The sequence below is a fragment of the Spodoptera frugiperda genome, chromosome 8 (genome assembly GCF_023101765.2).
Source record: "Spodoptera frugiperda isolate SF20-4 chromosome 8, AGI-APGP_CSIRO_Sfru_2.0, whole genome shotgun sequence".
Lineage (NCBI taxonomy): Eukaryota > Metazoa > Arthropoda > Insecta > Lepidoptera > Noctuidae > Spodoptera > Spodoptera frugiperda.
In genome coordinates, this window is record NC_064219.1 from 2,475,605 (window position 1) to 2,502,498 (window position 26,894).

General features: G+C 36.5%; 1 protein-coding gene across 3 annotated transcripts in view; it reads right to left on the reverse strand.

Moving 5' to 3' along the window:
• LOC118275352 (uncharacterized) overlaps positions 1-26,894 on the reverse strand; it is an 82,309-nt gene that overhangs the window by 14,107 nt on the left and 41,308 nt on the right. For all 3 annotated transcript variants that reach the window (XM_035593270.2, XM_035593271.2, XM_035593272.2), the window contains 2 exons: positions 21,057-21,262; positions 668-695 (listed from right to left, as the gene is read on the reverse strand). In XM_035593270.2, the coding sequence (XP_035449163.1) occupies positions 668-695; positions 21,057-21,262 (234 nt within the window). The remainder of the gene's footprint in view (positions 1-667; positions 696-21,056; positions 21,263-26,894) is intronic.

Consider the following 26,894-nt stretch of genomic DNA (forward strand, 5'->3'; position numbering starts at 1 on the left):
AAGAATATCCAATATAGTCCAGTCATTTGGTAGTTTATCCTGGAAAGTTTTCCGGGAGTTTTGAAAATTGGCGACAAAGTTGCACACGAGGTGGCAAAGTTGAAATTCGAAAAGAGCATACCCAAATCTATAAATTTACCAATTTTCAAAACTTACGGAAATCTACCAAATGACTGGACTAATAAGTATGATTACTATAGTTACTATATTAAGGCAGTTGGCCAAAGGCCATTACAAATGTAGGAACTGTCACGTCAAAAGAATGTGACAAAGCTATATAACTTGCATAAGTGTGAGCGAGACATCAGATAAAAATGACTCATGACAGTTTGTACGTTTGTAATGGTCCCTTAAATAGGATGACTACTAATCAAATTCAATATTGTTTCGAAATAATTATCAAGAACGATTCATTTTCAAGAACTTCCCTCAGGCTCGAAAAACAGGAGAGGAATGAGATGGTTTTTAGTTAGAGTCTGAAACTCTCTCGCCTGGCCCAAGGCCAGAGTCATTCGATGATTTTCCCTCCTCAAAAATATATTTTTAATAATTTTTATTTAATGGTTTCTTTTCACATCACTTATTATAATTAATTAAACTTTATTCAAGTTTCGAAGTAATTAAAAACAATCAATCTACATCATCACTATTACACTATAAAACTTACCGTTTTCGATATTGCCGTCATCCAATCCCTTTTGTAAGCATTAACAAAGAAAAAAAAACATATTAATTAAGGTAAAAGCAGACTACTTAAAACTAGGTTACATAATGAATACAATTACGTTTAAAAAAACCGACTTCAAAAACCATAAACGATAAAAATAATACGCAGCTCTCAAATACATTTATCAGTGCTGCCATACTACGCTGCGTGACAATGTTGCCATTGTTTTGAGCACATTTTCCGTTACACGGAACACAGTGACAGCGTAAATTGGAATGTAACCGGTGTAAAATGTAAATTTCAGTGACTTTCAGTACTTCTTGTGAGCTCTGTTTTGTATATTGCGTAACAGAGATATTTTTCAGTCAAAAATAATACCTATATATCTTTGTTTAGGATATCGACTATCTCAATGTAACGAAATACTTAATTTTTAATTAGGTCCAACAATAATTTACAGATAATCATGTGAAAAAAATAAGATTTGCGATCTATCTATTATTATTTTAAACAATACGATAGATTTCATTGTTTGTTTTCATAGCATACGACATAAAACGATTTTTCACCATTTCAAAATTTATTACGGTACTTTTCAGGGAGTAAAATAATCAAAATAAATAGGTCTCGTGAAATATCCTGATATGATTAGTCACCAATTTAAATTGTAATCTATACATTGAAAAATTAAAACTTAAGTTGTTTGAATAGATATTTTTATATAAAATGCGGCGGGAACATTCAGAGACCGTTTAAAGCTCCTAACGGGCGAAGTCCCAAGCAAACTAGTAAATAAATAAAATGTGCCATCCTTGACAGAGCAGTTATTCTAAATAACTTCTACATGAAAAGCGTCACTTTAATTTGAGTAAAACAACTCATTTCCATTGGAATACATTTGTTTGTGCTCGCAAGGACCGGAGCTAGCGTCTTAGAATTTTATTGCGTGATCCTCCTTGTATACAAACAATTACATAACGTAACGTCACATATTTCTCTAAGGAGTAGATAGATGTTCCATAGGGAAGTGTCATAACAGGCGTTGCATCATGTGGGCTGCGGGTTTGCTCTACTAAAAGGACTCAGTGCCTCCTTTAGGAGCAGATGGGATGGGATGGACCAGGGAGGTTTTAATGAAGTAAAAATCCCACAAAAGCGAGGCGTTTTTTGAAGGTTTTCTCCCATCAAGAAAAAAAGGGGTAGATAGAGGTAACAACCGTTACGCTGAATCACAGTTGTAGCCAGTTACACTGCGAGTACTATGTAACATGGGTCGTCTATAATAAATATACGAAACTGTATCTATATAGGTCTATTTTAAGTGTGGGAGAGCCATGCTCCGGCACAAATGGGCCGGCTCGACCGGAGTGATAACACGGCCTCACAGAAAACCGATGTCAAACAACGCTTGCGTTATGTAAGTGAGGTTACCGGAGGCTCACTTACTCCTCTTCCAAATCCCCGATTCCCTCGTCTGCTTGTTTTCAGGCTTATACCACAAAAAGACATCTTGGACAAAATATGTTTCTCAGAATTTGAAAAATCAATATCCTTAACACATTGAATGCCGTGGTGGTCACCGGTGACCGACGTTAGCTGAGGATTTGTCACCTTAAACAGTTTTCCATTGGCAGTCAAAGACTTAATACTTTAGATATCCTGGCAATCAAATTAATATACACGTTTGACAAACACACGGTGAATATTTCACCAACGAGTCACAAAAAATAACAATACTTTTCAAAGAATCACCTACATTCTTAAGACCTGGCATTCACATAACCCTTTCCAATTTGTCAAGTAAATTCTACGGTGTTGGAAAAGTAAAGAATGGAGTCCTACTCCGTAATCCTACGGGGGAACATCCCGAAGGATTAATTTTATTTCGGGCTAGCTCGTCGGTGTTCGTGCCCCGCTGACAGAGGTGGAGATAAAACGGATTGTTTTGTGACATAGAGGAGTTTGCTGCTAAAATGGAGGATTAAGGTCATTTTTTTTTTAAGAGATAATTTTACAGTCATTTAAGAGTGTAGAAAATAACTCATTAAACATTTTAACGTTCAAGAATCTTGAGCGAAATGTAATTTACCTGGGCATGTATTTCATATTTATGAAGACCAGTTATTGAAAAAGAGTCAGCTAAGTATATCTTACTACTATTATAAATGCGAATTTTTGTGTATATGTTTGTCATTTAATCACGTCAAAATTGCTGAAGGTTATGGTCTAGAATAACACATAGGACTTTTTATCCTACGGAACGGCAGACGAAGCCGCTGGCAGAAGCTAGTAAATAAAAAAGTCACACAAGTTAACCTATTTTAGCACCAAAAAATCTTAAAAACTCAAACAGAACAAAACTTCAATTAACCAAACCAATCTGCGTCCAGTCACATGAATTTTTAACACGGCACCCACTGACAGTTGACCTTGAGCACTCCATTAACTACATACTCCTTGTTGTCGTAACAAAAAACAAGCCAGTTTGCGCGTATATTAATGTACACTTTATTCCAGCCGGTAAATTAAGTTGGAAATATGTTTGGGGGTTAATTTTGGGTCCATGTACGTAGATATGATGCCTGGGAATTACGGACACGCTTTTTTATTCTGATATAGCTGTGTTGTAGCCCAACATGGATTGTTTAATAAACATTTTCTACCTATATTTGTATATAATGTAGCTCTAGGCACCTGCCTAGCGTATTGGTGTTATTGGGGGGCATTGGGGTTAGTTAAAGAGTCAAAATATTTGTATACTATTTAATCGATTTCAAAAAATGGAGGTTCTCAATATGACTTGTAAGTATGTTTGTTTGTACGCGATTATCATGTGTTTGGTTAAACCGATTTTCATGCGGTTTTCAGCATAGTATTTTTCAAACATAGGAGAAGGTTTTAGGTATAATACCTTACTTAAAAAAAATGGTAGGACGCACGTTAAGTGTTGAAGGCGGCGGTTAAAATAGGTTCTCTATCTTGTCGTATTGTGGCAAAGTAAAGTTATTTCTGCCACGCCTTTTCTAGCTGTGGATGTGAGAGCTAAACTAAAGGACTACACAACACATTGACAGAGACAAGGGGTTTCGGGTTCCACTGTTAGATTCGATAAAGTATTTAATATCGATATCTTCCACCAACAGTTCACAGGCTGAATTTTGTCGTCACATACATGAGCCTCGTATACTCATCGTCGTCACGCCTTTAATCCCCGCAAGGATAGGCAGTGGTCGCAAGTGCGACTGCCAGAGTCCAGGTCGGGCAAGGAATTCGGGGCTTTTTTCGGTTTCTCAAAAAATCTCAGTAGTAGGATGGAGTCTGGTATTGTGTCTAGTATATAGCCATAGGTCCATCTCCTATTACATGGGACTTATAATCCAAATGATGAAAAGCGGGTGTAAATTATTGTATAGCGGTATTACGTGCCGTAATGTGCACTCTGCTTACCCCTCCAGGGAATAAAAGTCAAAGAGACGCGAATTCTAAGTAAAGCACAGATACAAAATACTTTAACAGTTCGAGAGGTCGAAATCTATTTTGATAACATAATTAGCTACGGTTTACTTAAGCATTAATTAGATTAAGACGTCAAATTGAATATTTTAGCGGCTCCTTCGACTTAAGATTAACTAATTGAGATATTAATGATGTTTTCTAATGAGTGTCCGTTTAAGTGCCCCCTTTTCTTGAAAACTTTTATTAAGGTTTGGGTTTCAGATTTGGTTTGTTCCAAGTTTAGTTTTGTGTGTAATTGTTTTTGAAAATGGCATTTATTTAATGGTTTTATTTGTTTTTTTTAAAACAAAGTTAAATGATACTTCGAGTGCTTTTCTAGTAAATATGTGCTATGCTATGTTGTTGTGGAATACGTTTGACTTCCACCAATCATATTAATTGGTACACATAATATACTAGTGTAAACGGACTCAGCTAAGCTATGTTTTTTTTTATATGAAAAAATGTGTGCTATGGATGCGTGCTGGTTTCTCTACTATCGATATATCGCATACTCAAGCTACGCATATTGTTCGCGGCCACGTATCTACATAACTTCGTATCAATGGAATCGGTTACATAGTTTTACAGCTTAGCTATTATTCTATCCTATAGCATATCCTCGCAGCATAGCTACATGACACATCTCCCGTAGAAAAGCACCTTTATACAACTATTGGGGCAACGAACTCAAGACCTCTTCTAATGAGGTACCTAAATATAAGAGTCAAAATAAAAAATAAAATGATTTTTGTATGAAATAAAAAGCCCTATTTTCATAATAAAATATAAACAAAGAGTCACGAATGGGTTCATTAGTTTTAATCAGCAGTATCTAATGCTAACAGAAGTATAAAAATAATAACGACCAAGCGAGTTACTGGCCAAACATTGACCTGTTAATTATATAAAATAAAAAACACAAAAATATGTCGAGCCACACGAGTAACATAATATTTTTATAACATCATCAACCTATAAATGGCCACTGCTGACCAAATGCCTCTTTTTATACGGGGAAGGTTTAAGCATTAATCACCACGCTTGCTAGCCCAGGTTTCCACACTATGTTTTCCTTCATCGTTTGTCAGTGGTATCTAAATAAGCTTAGAAAGTACATATTATAACTCAGGAAAAGTCACATTCTTGCACTCGTATGCATGAGAAGTGACACTCGACATTTTTATAAATTTTGGAAATATTCAGACCTCAAGTCTGGAGCTATAAAGCTAGCAGTTTTGCAGTAAGAGCAAGAGTAAGATCGGGATGGTTTTTAGTCGGTAAAAGTCTGATACGCCTTCCTTAATGCTGGAGAAGGCATTGAATGATTTTACCTCCCTGAAAAAAATTCTGTATCATCTGATATTAAATATGTCTTATAATTATCATTATATCAATGTCCATTGTACAATACAGATAGGTCTCCCCCAATAACTTCTAAACACTTTACCTAGAATGAAACTTAATACAAAATTGGAGTCAAATATTATGTATCAGTATTTTGAATATTGCCGATAAATACAGCCATTTTGCGAGGCTTTGTATCGCCACGAGTGTATATTTGCATAACAAAGAGACTAGGCTTGATTACAACCCTCCTTTGTGAACGATGACCGATGTTCTTAAATATTCCAGCTTTAGGGTCCGTTGCACGGCAGCCAGTTGCCCAGCCACCGCGCCAACCGTGCAGTCAAGATGTTAGTTAGTATATTTTATAATTAGTCGTCTATATCAATGTTCATTATACAAAACAGATAGGTATCCCCCACAACTTCTAAGCACTGTTAACTTGAATGAAGACTTAATACAAAATTGGAGTCAAATATTATGTATCAGTATTTGAATATTGCCGATAAATACAGCCATTTTGCGAGCCTTTGTACCGCCACGAGTGTTTATTTCATAACAAAGAGACTAGGCTTGATTACAACCCTCCTTTGTGAAGCGATGACCGATGTTCCGATTAAATATTCCAGTTTTAGGGTCCGTTCACCAGACCGGCGTGTGTCGGACCTTTATAACTAGAGAACAGCAGATTTTTGTCACTTTGCAAACAGGGTTTTTAGTATTGATATTTTTGTTTAAGATTAAAAATTAAATCATGTCCAATGACTTCTTCATCTTGGGCGAGGCTAGAGGGATTGTCAGAATCGTTATTGGTGACTAAAAACCATCTTCCTGCTTTTCGAACCGGAGCCCCGGTAAACCCGTTAAGTAGTCCAATAAAAGCTCTAAAAGAGTTTCGAAGTTTTTCATGCGCGTTACTTTTGGAATTAAGAATATTGGGAAGGCATTTGGTGTGAAATCATAACAAGGAGTTGACGTCAGCTGTCCGTAGATCACTACTCGAGCTCGATCGTGCAGCCGATCGGCTCCGATTACATGCTCTACGATCCGGTTTGTGTGAAAAGAAAAATGCGCGCCGATACTCTCCGAGCCGGTCTGTGTGAACGGACCCTTATAACTAAACTTAAGGTTATCAGGGTTTTTTGAAATTGTATTTGCATTTTTGAAGAGGTATGGTGATTGTGTTTTACATTGATATTAGTTTGTATTAAGATTAAAAATTAAAATGCATTATGTCATGAATAAACCTTGACTTATAAATTCAAATATGTATAAGTTTGAAATTGCCAATAAGCGTGGTGAATTGGTGATAAATATAATGCTCATTCTTTTTTCAATTTCCAAAGAGAGTGTTGTCGAGTAACGCGTAAGTTATAGACTATAACATTAACACTACAATAAAATAAAAAATATTTTCGAAGAATCTTTAAGGGAATTGGGAAGGAGGGTAATTGGGCCTCCGATAACCTCACTCACACAACGCAAGCGTTGTTTCACGTCGGTATCACTCCGGTCGAGCCTGCTCATTCGTGCCGAAGCATGACTCTCCTACACTTAAAGTATAAATACTGTGCCATATAATTATGTCCAGTTACCACTCTACATAGTCACCCAAAACGAGAGTATTATCTATCATTGTCGTTATCATATCAGCCATAAGACTAAACTAAACATCGCATTCATCATTGATTTCCAGATTGACCGTTTAGAACGGAAGAGTTTCAGACGTTGCCAAAGTCGAGGAAAATTTCCCTTCCGAAGCCATAGCGGACGACTACTTATATAACCTCGATGGTTTTATGTAAGTCCCAGAGCGTGGTAATAAGTTGTCATGACAACAGCAACTCATGCTAGGGAGGAGCTAAAACAATCGCCAAACACTCGACACTCGATTAAATAAATCGAATTATCCAATTACGACCTTGAGCCTTCCCCTAAACCTTTTATTAGGCTCATTTTTATTATCGATATTAAGAATCATATTCGCCGTTTATCTGATGGGCAAATATTATTTTTCTTCGCTGAATGGCTATGTAGGGTGGAAGAGGGTGTTTTTCTATAGACTGTATATGTATGTGTATTATGGAGTCGGTCGGTAAATATTAAATGAATGGCGTAATATAACATCGCATTAGATACCTACTGCTTAAAGAGGATAAAGATTGTTAATGTCGCATTTCTATGTAAGATTTAGTAAAACGAATTCACAAATAAATAAATTGTAGCCAAGCGATTAGTAATAATGCTTCTGCCTAGCCTTTAGACAATAACGCACATAATCTCATAACATATGCTGTTTACCTATTACCAAATCTCCAAGTGTGGTGATTATGGTGAAACTCTACGGAAAAGGTTTGTAGTCCAGGATTGTGTCATCATCAGACTATCAATGATGCTCTATGTAGGTATAAATAAGTGTTTTATACCTAATCACACTAATATTATAAATGTGAAAGATTGTTTGTTTGGATGTTTGTACGTCAATCATACTGAAACTACTGAGCGGATTTTAATAAAATTTTGTATGCAGATAGGGAAAGAGCGGACTTGGTTGATAGGATTTTAATCCCACTGCCGGCCGCTGGTAGAAGCTAGTTATTATTAAGTGTACGTGTGTATTTTTTAGTGTTGAAATTCCAACATCTCCTATAACCGAATTCTCTTAAAAAGTATTTTTTAAATAAGTATTATCCCAGTAACATCTCCTCACTACATCAACAGCCCTGTCTTAGCACTGACCATGATGAATTACCCGGGTTTTTTCTTCCACGCCACCGTCACACAGCTACGCATCGTATTACAACCCCTTTCATCCCCGTTCACCCAATTATTGTAAATAATGAGACAAGATCGGGTTCCGTCGAGATGGTCCTGTGAATAATGTTGCCTATTTTAAAAGCTTTGCGTTTGAAATACATTGTTCGTGATTGTGATTGCTTTTTGAACGGAATGGTACATTTTGGTAGATTATTATATTTATTTTGTTATGCTTATAATAACTATTTTATGATTACTTTGTGTTGATGATTTTGTTGCCAGATTACGTAGAATATTCAATTGTTCTGCTTAAACACCGAAATGAACCGACCCCCAAATCTTCAAGAAAAGAGCGTATTTTTTTATAATGCCGGCCATGCTCTTCTAACTTTCTTGGTGTTGCAGGTCTATTATATTCTCGTCCCGGAGCTGCAGCTCAAAGCAGGAGTAGAAACGAGGAGGCTTTTAGTCAGAGTCTGACACTCACGTTTTACCCAAGACGAGAGAAGTCATTGGATGATTTTTACCCCTTATCAAAAATGGTGTCTATTCTATTCGCGTCGTAGATCTCTCTAGCTTCATTTTAAAGGCCATTCCCAAATACCCTTGGCCCTATAGGAATAGTAGCAGTATTTAACTCACTTACATTGTATTTTGAAAATGAGAAAATGTTACAACGTCCTTAGACACGTATATTAGAAAGTTCGCCAGCGGGGAGGCTGATTTTTCATTGTTAACGAGTAGGGCAGAGTCGCTAACGTTGTTTTATTGATATTGGGCCAACGTCTCCGTGTCGAGACCGACATATTTCACGTTTAACGTTACAAAACCTCCGCTTATCTTGTTACCGGGAATGGCAGATGACTAGATATATTGCTTCTAGAACGTACAATGTACTTATGTACCTGAAATATAGTATATAGGTACGGTGTAGATATATAGAAGACTGAAATGGGCTGATTTTCGCCTCGCGGGAGAAATCTTTGAATGATTTTTCAATCAACATATAATTCTTAAGTCTAGAATAAAATTGTCATTTGACAGTGTTTAGTATGAAAGATTGTATAAGAATATTCGAAGTTATTCCTCCGACAAAAATCTGGCGTTGGAAAAAATCGGAAAAAGTAATTCCATCAGCTCTTTATTAGATGCATTTGGGATGGTCTATTCGTACCTAACATAAAAAAGATTTTCATTGTTAAAAGTTGTAGCACCAGTAAGCGAAAACGGAAACTTAACCGAAACTGGAGAAACGGCCTAAATACATTCATTTTCTTTGTTTTATTTGTAATAATGCAATACAATTGAATGCACTAACGGCAGAATACTGAAATATTTACAAACACATGATTAATAGCCAAACTTTATCCCACACTTCTTTAAATAAAAACAATTGACGAATGTATCAATTAAGTCTATCGAACACAAGACAAAGAGGGCATTGACCCTTTCATTAGTACTATCAATGTCAATTGTATCATCGATACATTATTCAGCAACGTCTTACTAAGTTGAATGACTGACAAACATTTACTATTTGAACGTATCATTGGCATATAATGAGAAAAATAGGTACTATTTTGGAGATAAGTAATATTTTTTAAAGGGGTAATAGTTATGTTAAGTGATGGTGCATTTCCACCATAGATGGAAATGCACCAACTGACAACAAGAGTTGGTGCATTTCCATCTATGGTGGAAATGCACCAACTCTACTACAAAGATAGAATAGCTAAACTGTGAAACTATGTGACTGTTTCCACTGATACTATGCTAAAGCTGTGTGAGACGCAGCTAGAGTATGCGAGTTGTATATTATAGTAGTTTCCTACTAAACTATACAAGATGTGTGCATCCTTCCGGATGTCACACATCCATAGCATGCATCTTTCAATATAAAAACATAGCTTAGCTGAAAAAAAAAAATAGTACTCTCTGGTGGAAAAGCACCCGGAATGGTTAGCGGTTGTAAAGGTTCCCTGCAAATTATCGACGATGACGTCATATTTTTTATCTCTAGTCAAGAAGATATTGGACCTCCTTTACATAAGAGGGTGTGCCATAATTTCCACGCTTGGCAGGATGGAGATCGCAATTTAAAAGCTTCAGGTTTGTCAGAATGCGTTACAGTCCTGTCTCAGTCAAATACATAGGCTCCAAAATACATACTTAATCAAATACAAATATATAATTATATTTGAGTAATTATGTATTTTGGAGCTATACGCTCCAAAATCTATCAATAAGGTTTGATACTTAATACAAGTAATGCCTCGATTATTAGTTGTGATACAGAGTTCCTGTCAAAAATCGATCTTAGACGATAATCATAGATTTCGTTTTGAGATAGGTCATTAATTAAGGCCGTTTGTCGAAGAATACGTACCTAGAGCTAACGAAAAATGAATTCTAATTCACATATATTTAAAACTCAAACTTCCTTTTACATATAAATCTTTACATATAAATCTATGTATGAATCACCCAAATAGAAAGAAGCAATGAACATCAATACCACTCACTATATAAAGCGACCTATTTAATAAAACCTACTTCTTCCATTTACTTAATTATAATAGCAATCTATTCGGTAATTAATTGAGAAGGAATCTCGTAAATTTCCGCAATAGAACGTATTCTTAATTGGTTGGTAATTGAGGGACATTATATGCGGTATTTATAAGCTAAAGCTAAAGAAACGTTTGTATAGAAATTTTCAATCGTGGTAGGAAGTCTTTCAAGGTTTTAATTAGGTGTTTTCAGAGTATGTTTTCTCTGGTTCCTTTTGAGAGAATGGTTTTTAGATAGATCGGTGGTAAGTAAGATTGCTGAGTAGGTTTTTGGGTTTATTTACCGATTTAGTAATCGAAGTGATTTACTAAAATAAGTAACATTTTTGAGGGCGGAAAGTCATTCAATGATTTCTTTCGCCTTGGGTGAGGTGAAAGGGAGTGTCAGACTCTTACTGACTAAAAAGACTGCTTTAAGCCAGAGCCCCGGTAACCTATTACATTGTCTGCAGCTCCAGATCGGGTATCAGCCCTACTGGGTCCCCTCTAATATAAGTAACCTAAAAATAATATTTATGTAGGTAATGTCACGACGTTTGTAGGTTGAATTTGTGTTTTAATAAATTAAAACATGGTCCACAATTCATTTTCATACATGAAAATGTCTTCCCTGTTCAATTAAATTTCCATATTACGAGTAATAGAACATATTTCAATATTTCATAACTTGCTGACATATTAGCTATTAAAAAAGCGCGGGAGATAAACGATAAAATCAAGATGGCGGTGAAGCGCCTTTCCTCGGAAATTAATATCGTTCGTGAAATATTACGTTCAAGGTTTTAGGTGTTTGTTAATGACGGAAATAACGTGATATATTTACACATTACACCAAAATATGAAACTAGATCGTGACAACACAAATGGGTTTCGAGAATTTTCGACTGCCGTAATACTCCTGTGCCGTATACTGAAGTTGATTAAAAACATCCATTAATTTTGTATCAAAATTGAGAAGCGCATAAATACGACTTACTCAAGGCTACTCTTAATTAGGCCTTTCTTTATTTAGTTAGTAAAACACTGACACTCCTTCCCGCCTTACCCTAGGCGGGAAAAGCCATTTGATTTTCCCCCGCAAAAAAAAGTATCAAAAAGATCATGTGTAGAATAGAAAAGTCAAGTTTTGAAAACTATAAAGGCGAAAACCCGCCAAATCAGACAACAAATAACAAAATAAGCGACTGAAACTCAAAAAGGGACTTTAAATATTAATGAAGCTTTAAAGTGTTGCACAAAGAAGTATTTCTATCTCATTTTTGCCGGATTAACTTTAATTAAAGAAACGTCAAATCGGGACTTTAGCCTATTTTTTACGTTGCACAAAACGTCATTAGCGCTAAAGGAGCATTAAATTGACAGTTTGGGGTTATAATTTTTAATGCCTTCAAACATCCATTAAACTTGTTATTAAACTCTGAATTCTTTTGTAAATAGTGCTAGTAATATTTTTTTACTTTATTACAGTATTATTTTGTCCCTTTCATCTTTATCCGCTCCTTCCACGACGACGTCGTGTAATTCCAGATAGGATAAATTTATTTGAAAAACTGACGGAGAAGAGTTTCGTGTGAGATACAGGATTTCTAAAGCTTTACACATTTGCGAGATACTCAATTTACAAACAAACTCGAAGAAATAGAGCCATCGATGGCCTCACATAGTTATTGATATGTTTGAAGCTTCGCTACTGGAGCCGAAGATCAGCTTCCTGCCAAACATAGGCTTTCCTTAGTGTTAATAACCACTAGCAACACCAGACAGATATAATGTAGGATGTAATTTTATAATAGTATTTAATTACTGAGTACTTCATAGGAATAATATTAAACCTTTTTGGTCATTTTATTAAACCTTTTTCGTCATTTCATAGACTACATAAACTGTTTAAAATAAATGTTAGCTGACATGGAACGTCAAATGATATATTTAAAAACCGGCCAAGTGCGAGTCGGACTCGCCCAGACGTAACAGCAAGTAGATGACATATTATAAAAGTTTCAAAATAACTTGGTTTTACATAGTGTTTGTATGCGACAAAATTATATTTACGATTTTATTGATATTTCGTTCAAAAATTTTCGATGTTAGTTTCTACTCATCTACACCATATATTTTTTTTTGTTTTTTCAACTCTCTTATTTTAAAAGTTAGAGGGGGGGCACTCATTTTTCTCTTTGGAAGTCTAACTTAGAAAACGGTTGAAATTTGACGAAAAATGGTTTTAACCTTTTGGAGTGTCTAGATATGCTAAAGACATTACAAAAAGAATCCATAGACACCCATCACGGGTATGTTAGCTGAAAAAAACTTTTGAACAGTTCCATGTATGGATGTCAAAACCCCTTAAATTTACTATTTTTATTCAAAATTCGAATGTTATCGAAATACTCAACCTACAGAGTTTCAACTATGTAGGCCCAACAGTTTCGGAAATAAATGGCTCTGACATACGGACGGACAGACAGACAGACAAACATGGAATCTATAAGGGTTCCGTTTTTTGCCATTGGCTACGGAAATCTAAAAATGGCGGAAAAACTTAATTCGAATATTGGTCGATGAGACGGATTGTTGGTTTATAATAGTTCTGTAAAAATAAATTATAATTCCTGAAAGTACATGAATTTCATTTAATCTTTCGCATCTTGAAATAACATTCGGTATTATCCTACATGCTAGGGGAATAGGTGTATTAATAGATGTATGACCTTGTATATTTTTAAGAATAAATAAAACGACTAATCTTGTTTTAAATTAATTTATTCGGTATTAGTGTTATTTTACTAAAATACCATACCGTCATTACATGGGGGCAATTGAACTTCCTCTGTGGGTGCAATATCGTAACCATTCTTTAGTAATGCTTTGCTTAAAAAGTTAGTACAAGGGCGATGCATACTGCCTGAACCGCCTGTATTGCACCAGATACCATGGCAGAATAATGCTGAAAATTCTTTCTACAAAAGGAAAACTCGAGACGAGTCCAATTCTCAATTAATCACAACAATAACAAACACCTGGAAGCTACGTTAAATCTTCTCTCTTACAAACGCTGTTACGATACCAATGAAAGGGCAGACACCACATTACGGCAATTGTAATCGTTGAATGTAAAAAATTGGATTTTTTAAATACAGAGATGACAGAAACGCTCATGATGTCAATATTGACAACTAGGGCTGGCGATCTAGGATTTTTTTCCCGCGAACCAAAAAGTTTGATATCCGGATTTTAAAAAAACCATAATTGCCGGTCAGTGAATTAGAATAAGATTTGATATTGTTATGTATTCCACTTTAACCCATTAACCGCCAAAATAAAACTAAAAAATATATTAATATGAATTGTATTTTATCACTGCGTAGACATAAAATTCTATAAATCAACATAAAAATCGAAAATTAGGATTTGGGTCCGTTTTAGGGGGTGTACCCAACTATACAGCGGCGTATTACGTTGTGTGAAAAGGTCAAAAATTTGTTTTCTACGCACAATGTTTTTAGACATTTTACTACACCACCTTCTCCTCATCTGTGACAAGCTTTTTTTTGAGGGGGAAAATCATCCAAAACTTCTCCCGCCTCGGAAATTAGGGATGTCAAACTCTTACAGAACAAAAACCACCCTGTTTTCTGTTAGCCGGAAAACCCGCAAGAGGTAGTTCGACCGGATCTGGCATAGCCCTACTGGGCCCCATCTGTGGTGGTTTTAGTCTGTTTTAGTGTAATGGCTCTTTGATCCGCGTGAACGCGACGCGCCACGCACGGGTCTAGTTCTGGTCGGGCAGCGGGCTATCCTTGTTTAGTTGAACTTGGTAGCCGAGTCGTCCCGCGATCCCCGAACCCGGAGTGTCTCTCGCGACGGCTGGGGCATAGGAGGTTAGTTCTCTCACGGCTCCTTAGCTAGCATGACTGCTATCGCAAAAGGAGGAGATGCCATAGTCCCCCTCGCTCCGCACCATGGTTTGAACCAATCCCGGACGCGAGAGGTCGCCGTCGCCGACCACATCCTTGAGGATACGTCGGTGCTCAGCCCATGCAGAGCACACCGCCACCGTATGCTCCACCGTGTCCTCTGGGCGGTCCTCACAGTGATATCTGTGACAATGCTGGGTGCTGGTAGTATGACTGCAAAGTCGCATCCGGAATCACTGTCACTATATTCTAAATTATTGTTAACTGCTTCCTCTATCCCGCTGTAATGATCAGAAACGTTAAATCGTTTCGAAATCATTATCACACAAATCTGAAACAAAAGATAATCGTTATACAGATTCGGCCGCTGTACCCAATTAGGTACAGTACTGTTCCATGCTCAATTACAATGTAAATATATGAAACAAAATATTTATTTAGTATTTCATTTAAAAATCATTCTATGTACTATAAAAACAATAAATAAAATATAACATTTTCTTTACGCTAAACTTAAAAAAAAATATTATTCAGTACTTACCTCTATGTACAATTATAGTACGATGTTCAAATCCTCACAGATACAGATTTCAAAAATTTTATCGGCATAAACTGTAATTATTTCGAAGTACTGTTCCTATAGACCACTACAACGAGCAGTAACAGCAGCAATAAGTAAAAATAATTACAACTTTTGTCAATTGTTTCACTGTACCCAATCAGGTACAGAGGCGCCATATGGGTTAAGATACTACAAAAAACATTTAATAGTAGCTAATTAAATTAACACATATGCTTAATCTGTCAAATATAGAGATATTTAATCAAATACAAAATATAGATATAGCTATTACGTAAATAATGTAATTAGCTCTGAAAAAACTCATAACTGAGTCTTAATTTACAAGTAACTAAGTAGTAACAAATGGTATTGTATTGATTTTTATAGTGTCCTTTAACTACATGAAATAAATCCAAACACAATCGATAAATCGTCATTTTAAAAATCGGTTTCTTTCGAAGCGGGATTCGCTTCCTTCCATCCTTAATGACAATTTACATTCAATCAGTTCCAGAGAGTATACAAATACTACGTAATCAGTTCATTCAAAATATGTGTTTTAACTTGCAACACTTTTTAATGTCGTCTTTAGTTAAAGTCCCATTAAAGGGACCCGCAACAGTTTTGTGCAACGTCTTTAAATTTATGGAATATTAGCGATAATGACGGATTAACTAATGTCGAATTTAAAGACAGTTTTCTGCAACTGACTGTGAAACTCAAAAAGAGGCTTGTCAAACTTTCAAATTGAATCAAAATCCAAAACAGACACTTCTGTTGTAGTTATTTTTGTCGACAAAACAAAATTTCTGATACCTAGATAGTTTCTAGATTTACGATAGATAGGACTTCTAGTATCTACTAGGTACTATAAATTATTCACGAGATGCCTACCTAAGTACCTACGAAACAAAAGGTCATTGAACTAACATAATTCAACATAGAAATATATCTGACACGAAACTTTTGGAAGACAAACAGAATAATAGCAGGCTCACAAAGTTACGTCGTTTAAAATTCCACAGATAATCTACACGAACGATCAATTCTTTGGAACTTTTTCTTATTTGAGTAAATAAACTCTTTTCTTGGGGCTTACTTACTTGTGTTTGTTGAATACCTATATTAGAGGCATATAATATAATCTTTACGTAATTTTAAGCGTCGGTTCATATCTGATGTAAAATACGTCGAGCGTATCATCGGTCGTACTGACGTATCATCGGTTGAGTGTGAACGGTCAATTGTTTTTCTATACATTTGTCTGTTCTGGCGTTACGCGACCGATGATACGCAACGCATGTTCCGTCAAATCTGAACCGACCCTAAAGGTAACTACTGGTATCGTAACTACTTTACAGTAATGCATCGCATTGACCAGTCGATCTAGAAGTGCATTTTGTGATTTAGGGCATTTTGTGGCAGATAGGATGATGCAAATATTTAACTCGTTTTTCTATTTGCTTGATTGATTGTCAAGAAGGAGGAGACAGAGGTGCACACATGCCGTATACAATGTAACACCCACTTTTAATAAGAGTTCCATATTAATTATTATGTTATCGGCTTACTCACGTACTGTTTTGACGAGGAACTCGACTAGTTTCAAGCCATGCTAGAGGCTCATATTCATGAATATCATAACAGTACGTGAGTAAGCCGATAACATAATAATTAATTTAGTATGTCTCACGAAAGTTACAATAAAAAGAGTTCCATAGTTGGTAAGAATCCTATGTATTATAATATGGGAAAGTCAATTTTGACTGAAAAAGCGTCCAATTTCGTTACTAACAAGAAATTGTACTCGAAACCCTCTGTGCTCCGTCATCTACGCAGTCTCTATTTATAACCCAAAATTCATCGAAAACTCTACAGCTGTAAAGGTGTTATAGATAAGCAAACAGTTCCCGAACAAAGTTTTCTGTTACAATATTAGTGAAGGTGTGGCATTCATTAATAATTCAGTGTTAGGTCGCATTAATTCATGTTTATATTATACTTTGTTACTTTCCAAGGTGTTGTACCCTTTCGGTTGATTTTGTACAGTAAAAGAACGTTATATTTTTAGATTTGATTGATGCTTTCGCGAGTGTATTACTCGCTATGTCAGAAAATCGGTGTGACTGCCGAGCAACGGGTCTTCGATGGTTCGATTCTTAAAACAGGCAAAGTATTATGGCTATTTTGATTATGCCATAATGAAATGTGCACTTTTTAAAGCGAAAAAATCAAACAATGATTTCTCCCGCCTTGGGTGAGGCGATAGGGAGTGTCAGACTCTTACTGACGAAAAGCCACCACATCCTACTCCGTTGGAGCCTAGCCTACCTATGTGTCACAGTCTTACTGACTAAAAACCACCCCATTCCTACTCTTGGAGCCTACCTATAGGCTACGTATGGCAATAGGGTTCACTGACTCTCTATTACATGAGACTCATAACGTAAATGGTATTTACATATTATACGCACCTCTACCTACAATATTACATCTAAGACGTGACTTTATGGTTTTTTTATGTTTACCAACTAATATTTACCTTTTAGAAAGGCACTTAATAAACCACGTTCACAAAACCCACTTAATACAAAATCTTAATAAACCAAGAAACCATCAAAATAGCAACCGTATTCCTTAATCCTAAACCAAAGAAATTTAGCCCCAAACGGCCTACTTTGGAAGGTAAGTAATCCGAGATAACTCAACCCTAAGGTCTGATAATAGAGTATAATTGTGGCAACACCTGGGATTATGCGCGATTGGTGCTTAATCTGATGTAGGATCATTTGTACGGGAACGGGCATTACTCCCGATTTCTGCCTCTTCTTGTAGAAAGTGGGATTTTAGGGAACGATGTCTTATGTTATCATTCGTTCGTTCTGATTGTTGATAATCCTAAATGAGGAAATCCTTGATAATGTCTAATCCTAAAATAGTTTACTATATTATGCCTTGTCCATGATCTGACAGATAGTACTATAACACACTGTGCCGGTGCTCCTTAAGTCCAACCCAGCAATTAAATTGTCATTTAAATTTGAACTTTAAATCGTATGTCATATGATATATTTCATAACGTCAATATATAAAAGCCGGCGGTACCGGGAGCCGGAGAGTTGGTAGATCATCGTCATATCGCGTGCTTGCAGCTCGCAGTCAGCGCGCCGTAAGCACGTTGGTAACTAGCACCACTAAACAGCGTATGGGGATCAGTGATTTCTGTAGGAGTATGCACTAATACGCATACTACGAAAATTCCATAGAATATCTACCTTTTACTAGTTATGTTATGAATTACAGGAAAAGGCTTAAACGGTCCCATTTCCAACCTCAGTGCTATAACTACGACTTTTTTCAAAAAACCGAACGCGAACCCAGGTACTCCATGCTTTGCTCGGCTCGGAAAACGGACAAGAGACATCTTGCTCAACGCTCACTCTTGCGACCACCCGATCAACAAAACAGTCTTGTTATTATGAAATATGATACGAAATAAATAATAACCATTTAATATCATAAGCCGTAATCATATACACGTGTCGTTAGCGAGAACTGCCCACTTGACCCTCATGAAACATTATTACCAAACTTATACTGTTATGGTCGAATTATAACTCTACATATACGGAATATCGTATTAAAAATATGTACTAAATCTTTGTATAATGATAATGTGTAATATTATATACAATATTTATAAATATTTACTTATATACAGAGGTAATAAGGGTAGTAATCGTCAGATATAATTATGAACTTCAGATCTGTTAATTGGCTAGAAACTCGCAGCTATCCTATTTATAGGCGCCTGAAACTATTCGAGTAAGCTCGTCGAACAGTTACGTGAATAAGTCTCGCCTTTAATTCCCGAATGGCTAGGCAGAGGTGTACATTTACGGCACAGTATCACTGCCCCAATGTTTACCATATTTGTTACCATTTCCACATGTACTAGTGGGTGAGCCTATTGCCAATGTAACAGGGTAAAATTCCAGGCTATGTGCTACTATTGAAAAAATTCCAACCCAAAAAAGTACCCACCCATTTGTACTTTGCCCGACCCAGGAACCGAACCCAAAACCACTTGCCATCCAGTCAGCACTTGCGACCATTCGACCAACAAAGTATTGTTATAATCGTATGATATATGAATAAGTCATATAACCTTATTAACAAAAGTAAGAATTAAGCACATAAAAATCTCCTTGATTTCTGAAACGACAGCTTTATAACCACTCTATAAAGTTCCGTCACTCAAACTAAAGAAATCGCGCGCACCACTCCAATAAAATCAAGATAGACCCTTATCATCGAGATTCTAGATCCGAATAGTGCTTAAAAAGATTCGGCTAAGTTCTAAACTAGTCTAACCCTACCAGCGGTGGAGATTAATGTGCCAGCCGTCCAATTAAATGGGCCCAAGTGACCTTAGACCGAAATGGCGATGAACTCAAAATAAATAAGTCCTCTCGAGCCATTTCATCGGGACATGATTAAGTGCTGTTTCTTTTAATTATAAAACTTTGCTTTTCGATGGTATTTCGTTTTGATTTTTTTGTGGAGAATCTGTTTGTTTAATTAGCTTAATATAAGCATGGGTGTAATTTAAGTGTGGGAGAGCCATGCTTCGACACGAATGGGCCGGCTCGACTGGAGCGATACCACGGCCTCACAGAAAATCGACGCGAAATAACGCTTGCGTTGTATTTCATTGTGTGAGTGAGGTTACCGCAGGCCCAATTACTCCCCTTCTCAATATTCCCAATTCCCGATTTCCCATCAGCCCTTAAATTTCTAACCCCCAAACATAGCTTAGCTGAGTCCGTTTCCATTAGTGCTTAGCTATATGTACCAATGAATATGATTGGTGGAAGCCAAACGCATCCACAACAACGTAGCATAGCACATCTCTGGTGGAAAACCACCTAATATTATAATAGCGTCCAGTCGACCACTACTAATTAAATATTCGCGGTAACAGCTTGCTGCTGGTAGCTAACTAAGCTGTTTCGCTAATGTTACCATTATTACATTACATTATTTGCATTATTTCATATTGTGCCATGTTAACAATTTCTAATTACTAATTACACTCTATTATATAATCAAATGTTACCAAATGTAACTACATAATGAAGCATCAAGGAAATAATTTTAATAAACAGTTATAAGAGGAATGAACATCAAATTTTATTGGATTTAAATTATTAAGGACTTGTTTCACAATGTCTGGATAGCTGCTATGTATCAGACAACTTTGAATAAAGAACATAATTTGTATGAACTATCTGCCACATAAGTTTATCGGGCACTTATATGAAGGTGGTGAAATAGGCGCTAAATGAAAGAAACGCACATTTAACCAACAATTGTTATACTATTGACATTTTACCTGAACAATATTGGCACATAGTCCTTGGAAGCCAGTGATACTGGAATGAAACGTTGTACCTCAGAGTGAGACAAAATTTATTTCTGCTAAACCTAGTACCCTAATGTATTGCCGGTAACTAAACCATATCGCGATTTAACTCGATCCCAACACCATCTATCGGGCTACGTGGTAGTTTTTATATAAATATTATTTGTAATAGTAGTATGTTGTTGGAACCGAGTGTATCTTTATAAGAAGTACTTACAACTTGAACACTACCCAATATAAAAAATATTTAAAATTTCTAATCCCCTAATATTTCTTGTATCAACTTATACTAAAATTAAATAAAGGAACCACTTACTTCATCTCAGCATCAGATTTTGCGAGCATCCAGACGACGTGGCCAGGGTCTCGCCGGGAGCCAAGCGCCATCAGCTGTGACAGCTTGGCCCCTGGCGGCAAGGTGGGTCTGCGCGGCACCTGACCCGTCCACGTCGAGATGGCCAGCATCTCCGGACACTCCTTCACCAGGTGCTTTTGAGTCGCCATGCATTTTCCTGATGCGTCCTGTAGGGGTGAAAGAAAAAGGTTTAGATTTAATGGTATCTTCCTTACTGAATACAGAAGGATGGAATAACTGCACGGTTGGTGGCTGGGTAATTGGCTGCCGCGTAACGTGTAGCGGGTTCGATTCCCGCATGGAGCAACTCTTTGTGTGATCCACAAATTATTGTTTCGGGTTTGGCTGTCATGTGTATGTAAACTTGTATGTTTTGGGTCGGTTTTTATTGTACATTTTTCTACTGTTATCAGAAAAAAAATCTAAGTCCTACAGTTTTGCAATTACAGTGACTTATGTGTTATCTACGAAGCTGTTACAGTCTTTTGACTCTTGTTGCTATACATAGTAAGTACATATATTTGTTACGTCATCTGTATTTTGCTTACGTTATCCTGAATAGTGATTCAGTAATACGGAATGATAAATTCAGAGCCAACTGCTTTAGATTAGAAAATAATGGTATTGTTAGACAAACCAAGTACTGTGACACCATATATAGAACTGAAAATAAATAATCACACTCCAAACACAATCACAAACGAACTAATATTCATTATACTGTGAGACGATTCGAGAATGGACGTGTGGTCCATTGCGGTGAAGTAATGCCGGCGGCGGCCTGTGGCGGCCCTGTAATTACACGGCCACACCTGTGGTTGCCGCCTCGTCTGCTACCACATTTATTAGTTTCCTATGCTAATGAGAATTCACATGTTCTTCTTAAATTGTCTTCTAGAATTTTGAAGTTCACTGCCACACTTAGAGACATATAGACATATTCCTCAGACTTTTTTAAAATAATAATTCAACGACTTCTTCCGCCCTGGGCTAGTTGAGAGGGAGTCTCAGACTCTTATTGAAAGACTAGACTAGAAACCACCTACTCCTGTTTTTCGAACCGGAGCCCCGGTAAACCCGCTAGGTAGTCCGCAGCTCCGGATCAGATATCAGCCCTACTGGGCCTCATCTAATATTCTTCAGACGTAAGAAAAGGTTTAAGCGATATAAATTTAAAAACATTGAAGCAGTAAATAAAATTAAAGGTCTTAAAAAAAGACGTTTTATTTCATATGTTCTTCATTGTCGTTCATAAGTTGTATTTTTTCCGTAATATTTTTGGACCTACTTATTCTTAATAAAAATGAATCAACGGAAATATCGTCACATTAGTTAGTAAGTTGGTATAAATAATAAGTGAAAAAGTTAATCGAATGTTCCCTATTTATTGAATACCGTGATATCAATTCCGATCAATCAGTAGCGATAATAAATCTGTGACAATTAATTACTTATTGTTCGACCATCGGCAACTATTCCATTACTGTTTTTGTCGACCCAGAGTTGTTTATCTACGTCGGACTGCGATGCAAATATTAATTGTTTTTATACATTAATGTGTTATTATTACTATTGCTATCAAAATCTCTATTTTGTGTATATATGTTTTATTATTTCTTTCAGATTAATATTGAACTTTATAAAAAATACTATCGCTTAATGTAATGGGCCCCCATTTAGCGTTTTTTTGCACTCCCGATGGCGCAAATGGAGGAAAAAGTTTATTTGTCCAATCACAGCAGCTGTCAAATATTACACGTGCATTGGTGTGACACCAGCAAATTCCCTACTAGAAGGATAACAAGAGGTTGTTAGCGTTATTTGGTGAGCAAAAATATATTAGGCCCTATTATGATAATAATTTACTCTATACCTAAAGTAATTACCGAAAAAAATCACAGAAAACCAAACAAGTAGACACATTAAGAGCCAAAACTGGATAAAACGAACAGGAAAATTACGTACACGATGTCAAACACAGAAAAACGTTAAATCAATCAAGCGGAACAAATATATCAATGAACGAGGAACATTCAATTCCAACAATAAAAGTCTAGTCGATCAATCGGCGACCATCGACCATCGACCGGCGTCGATCTATCTACCCAGTACAAGTCCACCTTATAATTCACACATCAACGTCCATTTCCCAAACACAAAAACGTCTCGAAAACCATCGATCAGTGTTCGTAAATTGTCGGGAATTTTCGTAAATTTCCACACAATGTTACATGAGCCCATGACTCCATTTTGATGGAGGTCCGTGAACAATGTACGAATTATAAGGGACTATCGGTATACGTGTCAACTGTCGCACGTGTTGAATTCGAAATTAGCTCGCGAACGGCCAGAGAATCAGTTTAATTTTGAATAGACAACCGTTCCTTGATTAAACGTTAGCATTCGGCGCGAAATATTAATGGCGCCTGTTTTGATCACAAGAGACGTTTTATTAGGTGGCGGGAATTAATGGCTTTTGAATTGAAAATGGAATTCGTTAGTTGAACAAGAGAAGTTTAATGTTTTACTTCTTTTTTTTTCTTGCGTCCAACTTTTTAATGACTTGTTCGAATTTTTAAATTTTAATGCGTTGACAAAAGAAAGGGCTTTTAAGTATTATTTTTTTTAATTAGTTGAAATAGTAACAATGAGGACTTTTGTTTTTTTTTAGTATTTTTAAAGTCTGTTCATCTTTTCAACTCTTGTTTTCATAGATTATACAACTGTGCACCTGAATAGATCGGTTATTCAGCCAAGTAAACGTCAGATATTGTAGAGTCTACGTGCGTCACAGACTATTCACTACGTTACGCTTGACCTTTCAAACTTCGCACTCCAGTAGGAAACGGCAGTCAACATAATTATAAGTAGAGCTACCAGGCGCACATAACACTACAGGTAGTATCGTTGGCAAACGGAGCGGTAAAAGAGATTCTAATACTAGTATTCTTATTTTGAATTCAACTGCATACTTCAATAGGTATATATTAGATTAAAAGCAATAAAGTTTATTTAACAATCCTTTTTAACACATTTCACGTTATAGGGTACAACATATTGGACGCTAGCTGAGGATTTGCCCACAAAGAAAGATTCCCATCGAATAAAGAACTGATATTATTAATTTTTAATCGGTAAAACACTAACGAATTAGCACATAGATACAAGAAATCATGCTAAGTACTTACACGAACTGACATTAGCAAATGGTCTACAGATCAAAAGTCTAGAAATCATTACGGTAAACGGGCATTCAGGTACTAGGGACCCAGAACTCAATGTGGATGAATTGAAATTGAACTTGACATCAAAGATCAATCAATGTACGTAGGCTTTATATTAGCCAAAGATCCCTACATATCTGTATACCTGATACCTATAGCACATGTTCATTGAACAGCCCTATGTATTAGTCTGCAAACAAAGATCGTGTGGTTTCGGAAACGTTCGGGTCTCTTCGGAAATTGAATCGCTTGTTTTTGAATAGCGAAGCGAGTTCTTTAATGGAATTAAAAGATTTGAGTGATCACTCGGTGAGTTGGAATTTCTAATTTATCTTTTTTATTGGATTATTTAAATCTTAATTAGGTTTAAATAATACTAAGGATTTCCATTCATAATTTACTATATATGTTTAGCCATAGTCATATGTCGTGGTGGCCCGGAGGTTTCGGACGTCCGGTTCTCATGCATGAGGGTTGGTTTAAAACCTACCAACGGCAAAGTACCAATGTAACTTTTGCCGCGTTATATGTACTTTTTAAGATTATTTAGACACCACTGACCAACGGTGAAGAGAAACATCGTGAGGAAACCTTGGCTTATAATTTCTGATTTTTGTTTGAAATCGCTTACCCGCATTGAGCAAGCGTGGTGACTAATGCTCAAACCTTCTCCGTGTGAGAAGAGGCCTTTGGCCACTTATAGGCTGTTGATGTGATGTGATGTGATGTGTATATTCACAGTTGCTGGCTCTGTTGATGGCTTGATCAATCAATTCTTCAATGCTTTTAATGTAATTAAATTAATGTGTTGTCTATACTAACTATAGAATCGGTAATGGCACGTGCAATACTTCGAGCGGGTTTATGTTGATGTACGAAATTGCACTTTGTTTTAATTGAGGTAGGAATCAATTTTGTGTAGGTGAAAGTAAACATTGAAATTTGAAACATCTCTTTATTGTTTCAACAGTTATACTATTAGTCAATAGATCGAAAAACGCAACATTTAATATGTACATATTGCATATTTTTTTAAGTGTGGGAGAGCCATGCTTCGCAACGAATGGGTCAGCTCGACCGGAGTGATATCACGACCTCACAGAAAACCGAGGTGAAAGTGAGTTTCGTTCCCAATCCCCGATTTCCCAATAACCCTTAAATTCCTAACCCCCAAAAGGCCGGTAATCCACATGTGACGCCTCTGGTGTTTCGGGTGTCCATGGGCGGTGGCGATTGCTTACCATCAGGTGATCCGTCTACACGTTTACCGGTTTATTACATAAAAAAGAAATCGATTGTCTGACTTTCAACCCCCCAAAGACTTTCAACAAATATCAAAAACAAAGAATTTATGATAATATCACATAATTACAATATCAATGTACTAAGATATCAGAAATCAATATGACAGTCCACGTGCCGCCATTAAAACAAAAGTTTGTTATTACATTGTTAGTTGCGGGGAGTGCCGCGGTGTGGCGCCACCTGCACCCTAATTAAGGGCCGCGATGGCACGCTCATAAATTACTCGTCGAGTGGAATTTCGCCCGTTTTCGAGTGCCCTCCACTGAGCAATGATATTTCCAATACGTCAGGCGACTTTTTGTACGTTTTTAAGTATATTTTGATTGATTTTTGGTTTGGTAATTGGGTTCGTGAAATTGTTGATTAGTCAAATGCATTATTTTTCGGAATGTGGATTTTTAGTCTAAGTATAAAGTTTAGTTTAGCTATATAGACTTGCGGGTCTACGGAGAGCAAGCACGGCGTACAGCGCGTCGCGTTCCGGGTGCGCCTCATAAAGCCAAACTACTAGAAAGCAGGAGAAGGAACGGGGTAGTTTTTAGTTAAGAGTTTGATACTCCCTCTCGCCTCACCCAAGGGTGAAGAAGTTCGAACATTTTCCGCTCTCAAAAATAAAAAGCTATAAAGGTTGAAGGTGAAACCGCGTGGAAATAGCTAGTTTACGATAAGTCTCAATCTTTAGGAACAAAAATCGGACTTTATTTAAAAACAATACGAAAATGGCCACGGACTGTTTACAGAAAGAAAAGGTCGAATTAAGATAAATGTGTTACGTCACAAATTCACAATTAATTACAAAAACAAAAGGCTAGAGACACAGATAAAACCACTGCTTACAAAAAGTTACTTTTGGTCACAAACCGAACCACGCTAACCGGAGCCCACGAAAGTATTCTAATTGGAAAACTTAAGTCATACGGGCACTCCCGTTCATGCAATGTCATTCAACCTAGCACCAACTTGCTTTCACACTTTAAGAATTTTAATGACTTTTAATTAGAGCTTTAAAACGTTCAAAGTTAAGTTCGAAATAACTTGCCGTCTTTAGTCATACATCATGAGGTGAAATGAATGTTGTTTAAATTGTTTCAGTCATAATTAATGACAATAACTTTGTATCTACAACTTCATTATATGTTTTGGATAGCTGCGACAACCTCATAGCAGGATAGACATTTCACTGACAGTCCTACAAGAGGGCGTTTGTTTCTTTAGCCAAACTTATCAGTTCATTTGTTCCTAAATATCACTGCCTCGTTTATCGAGTGGC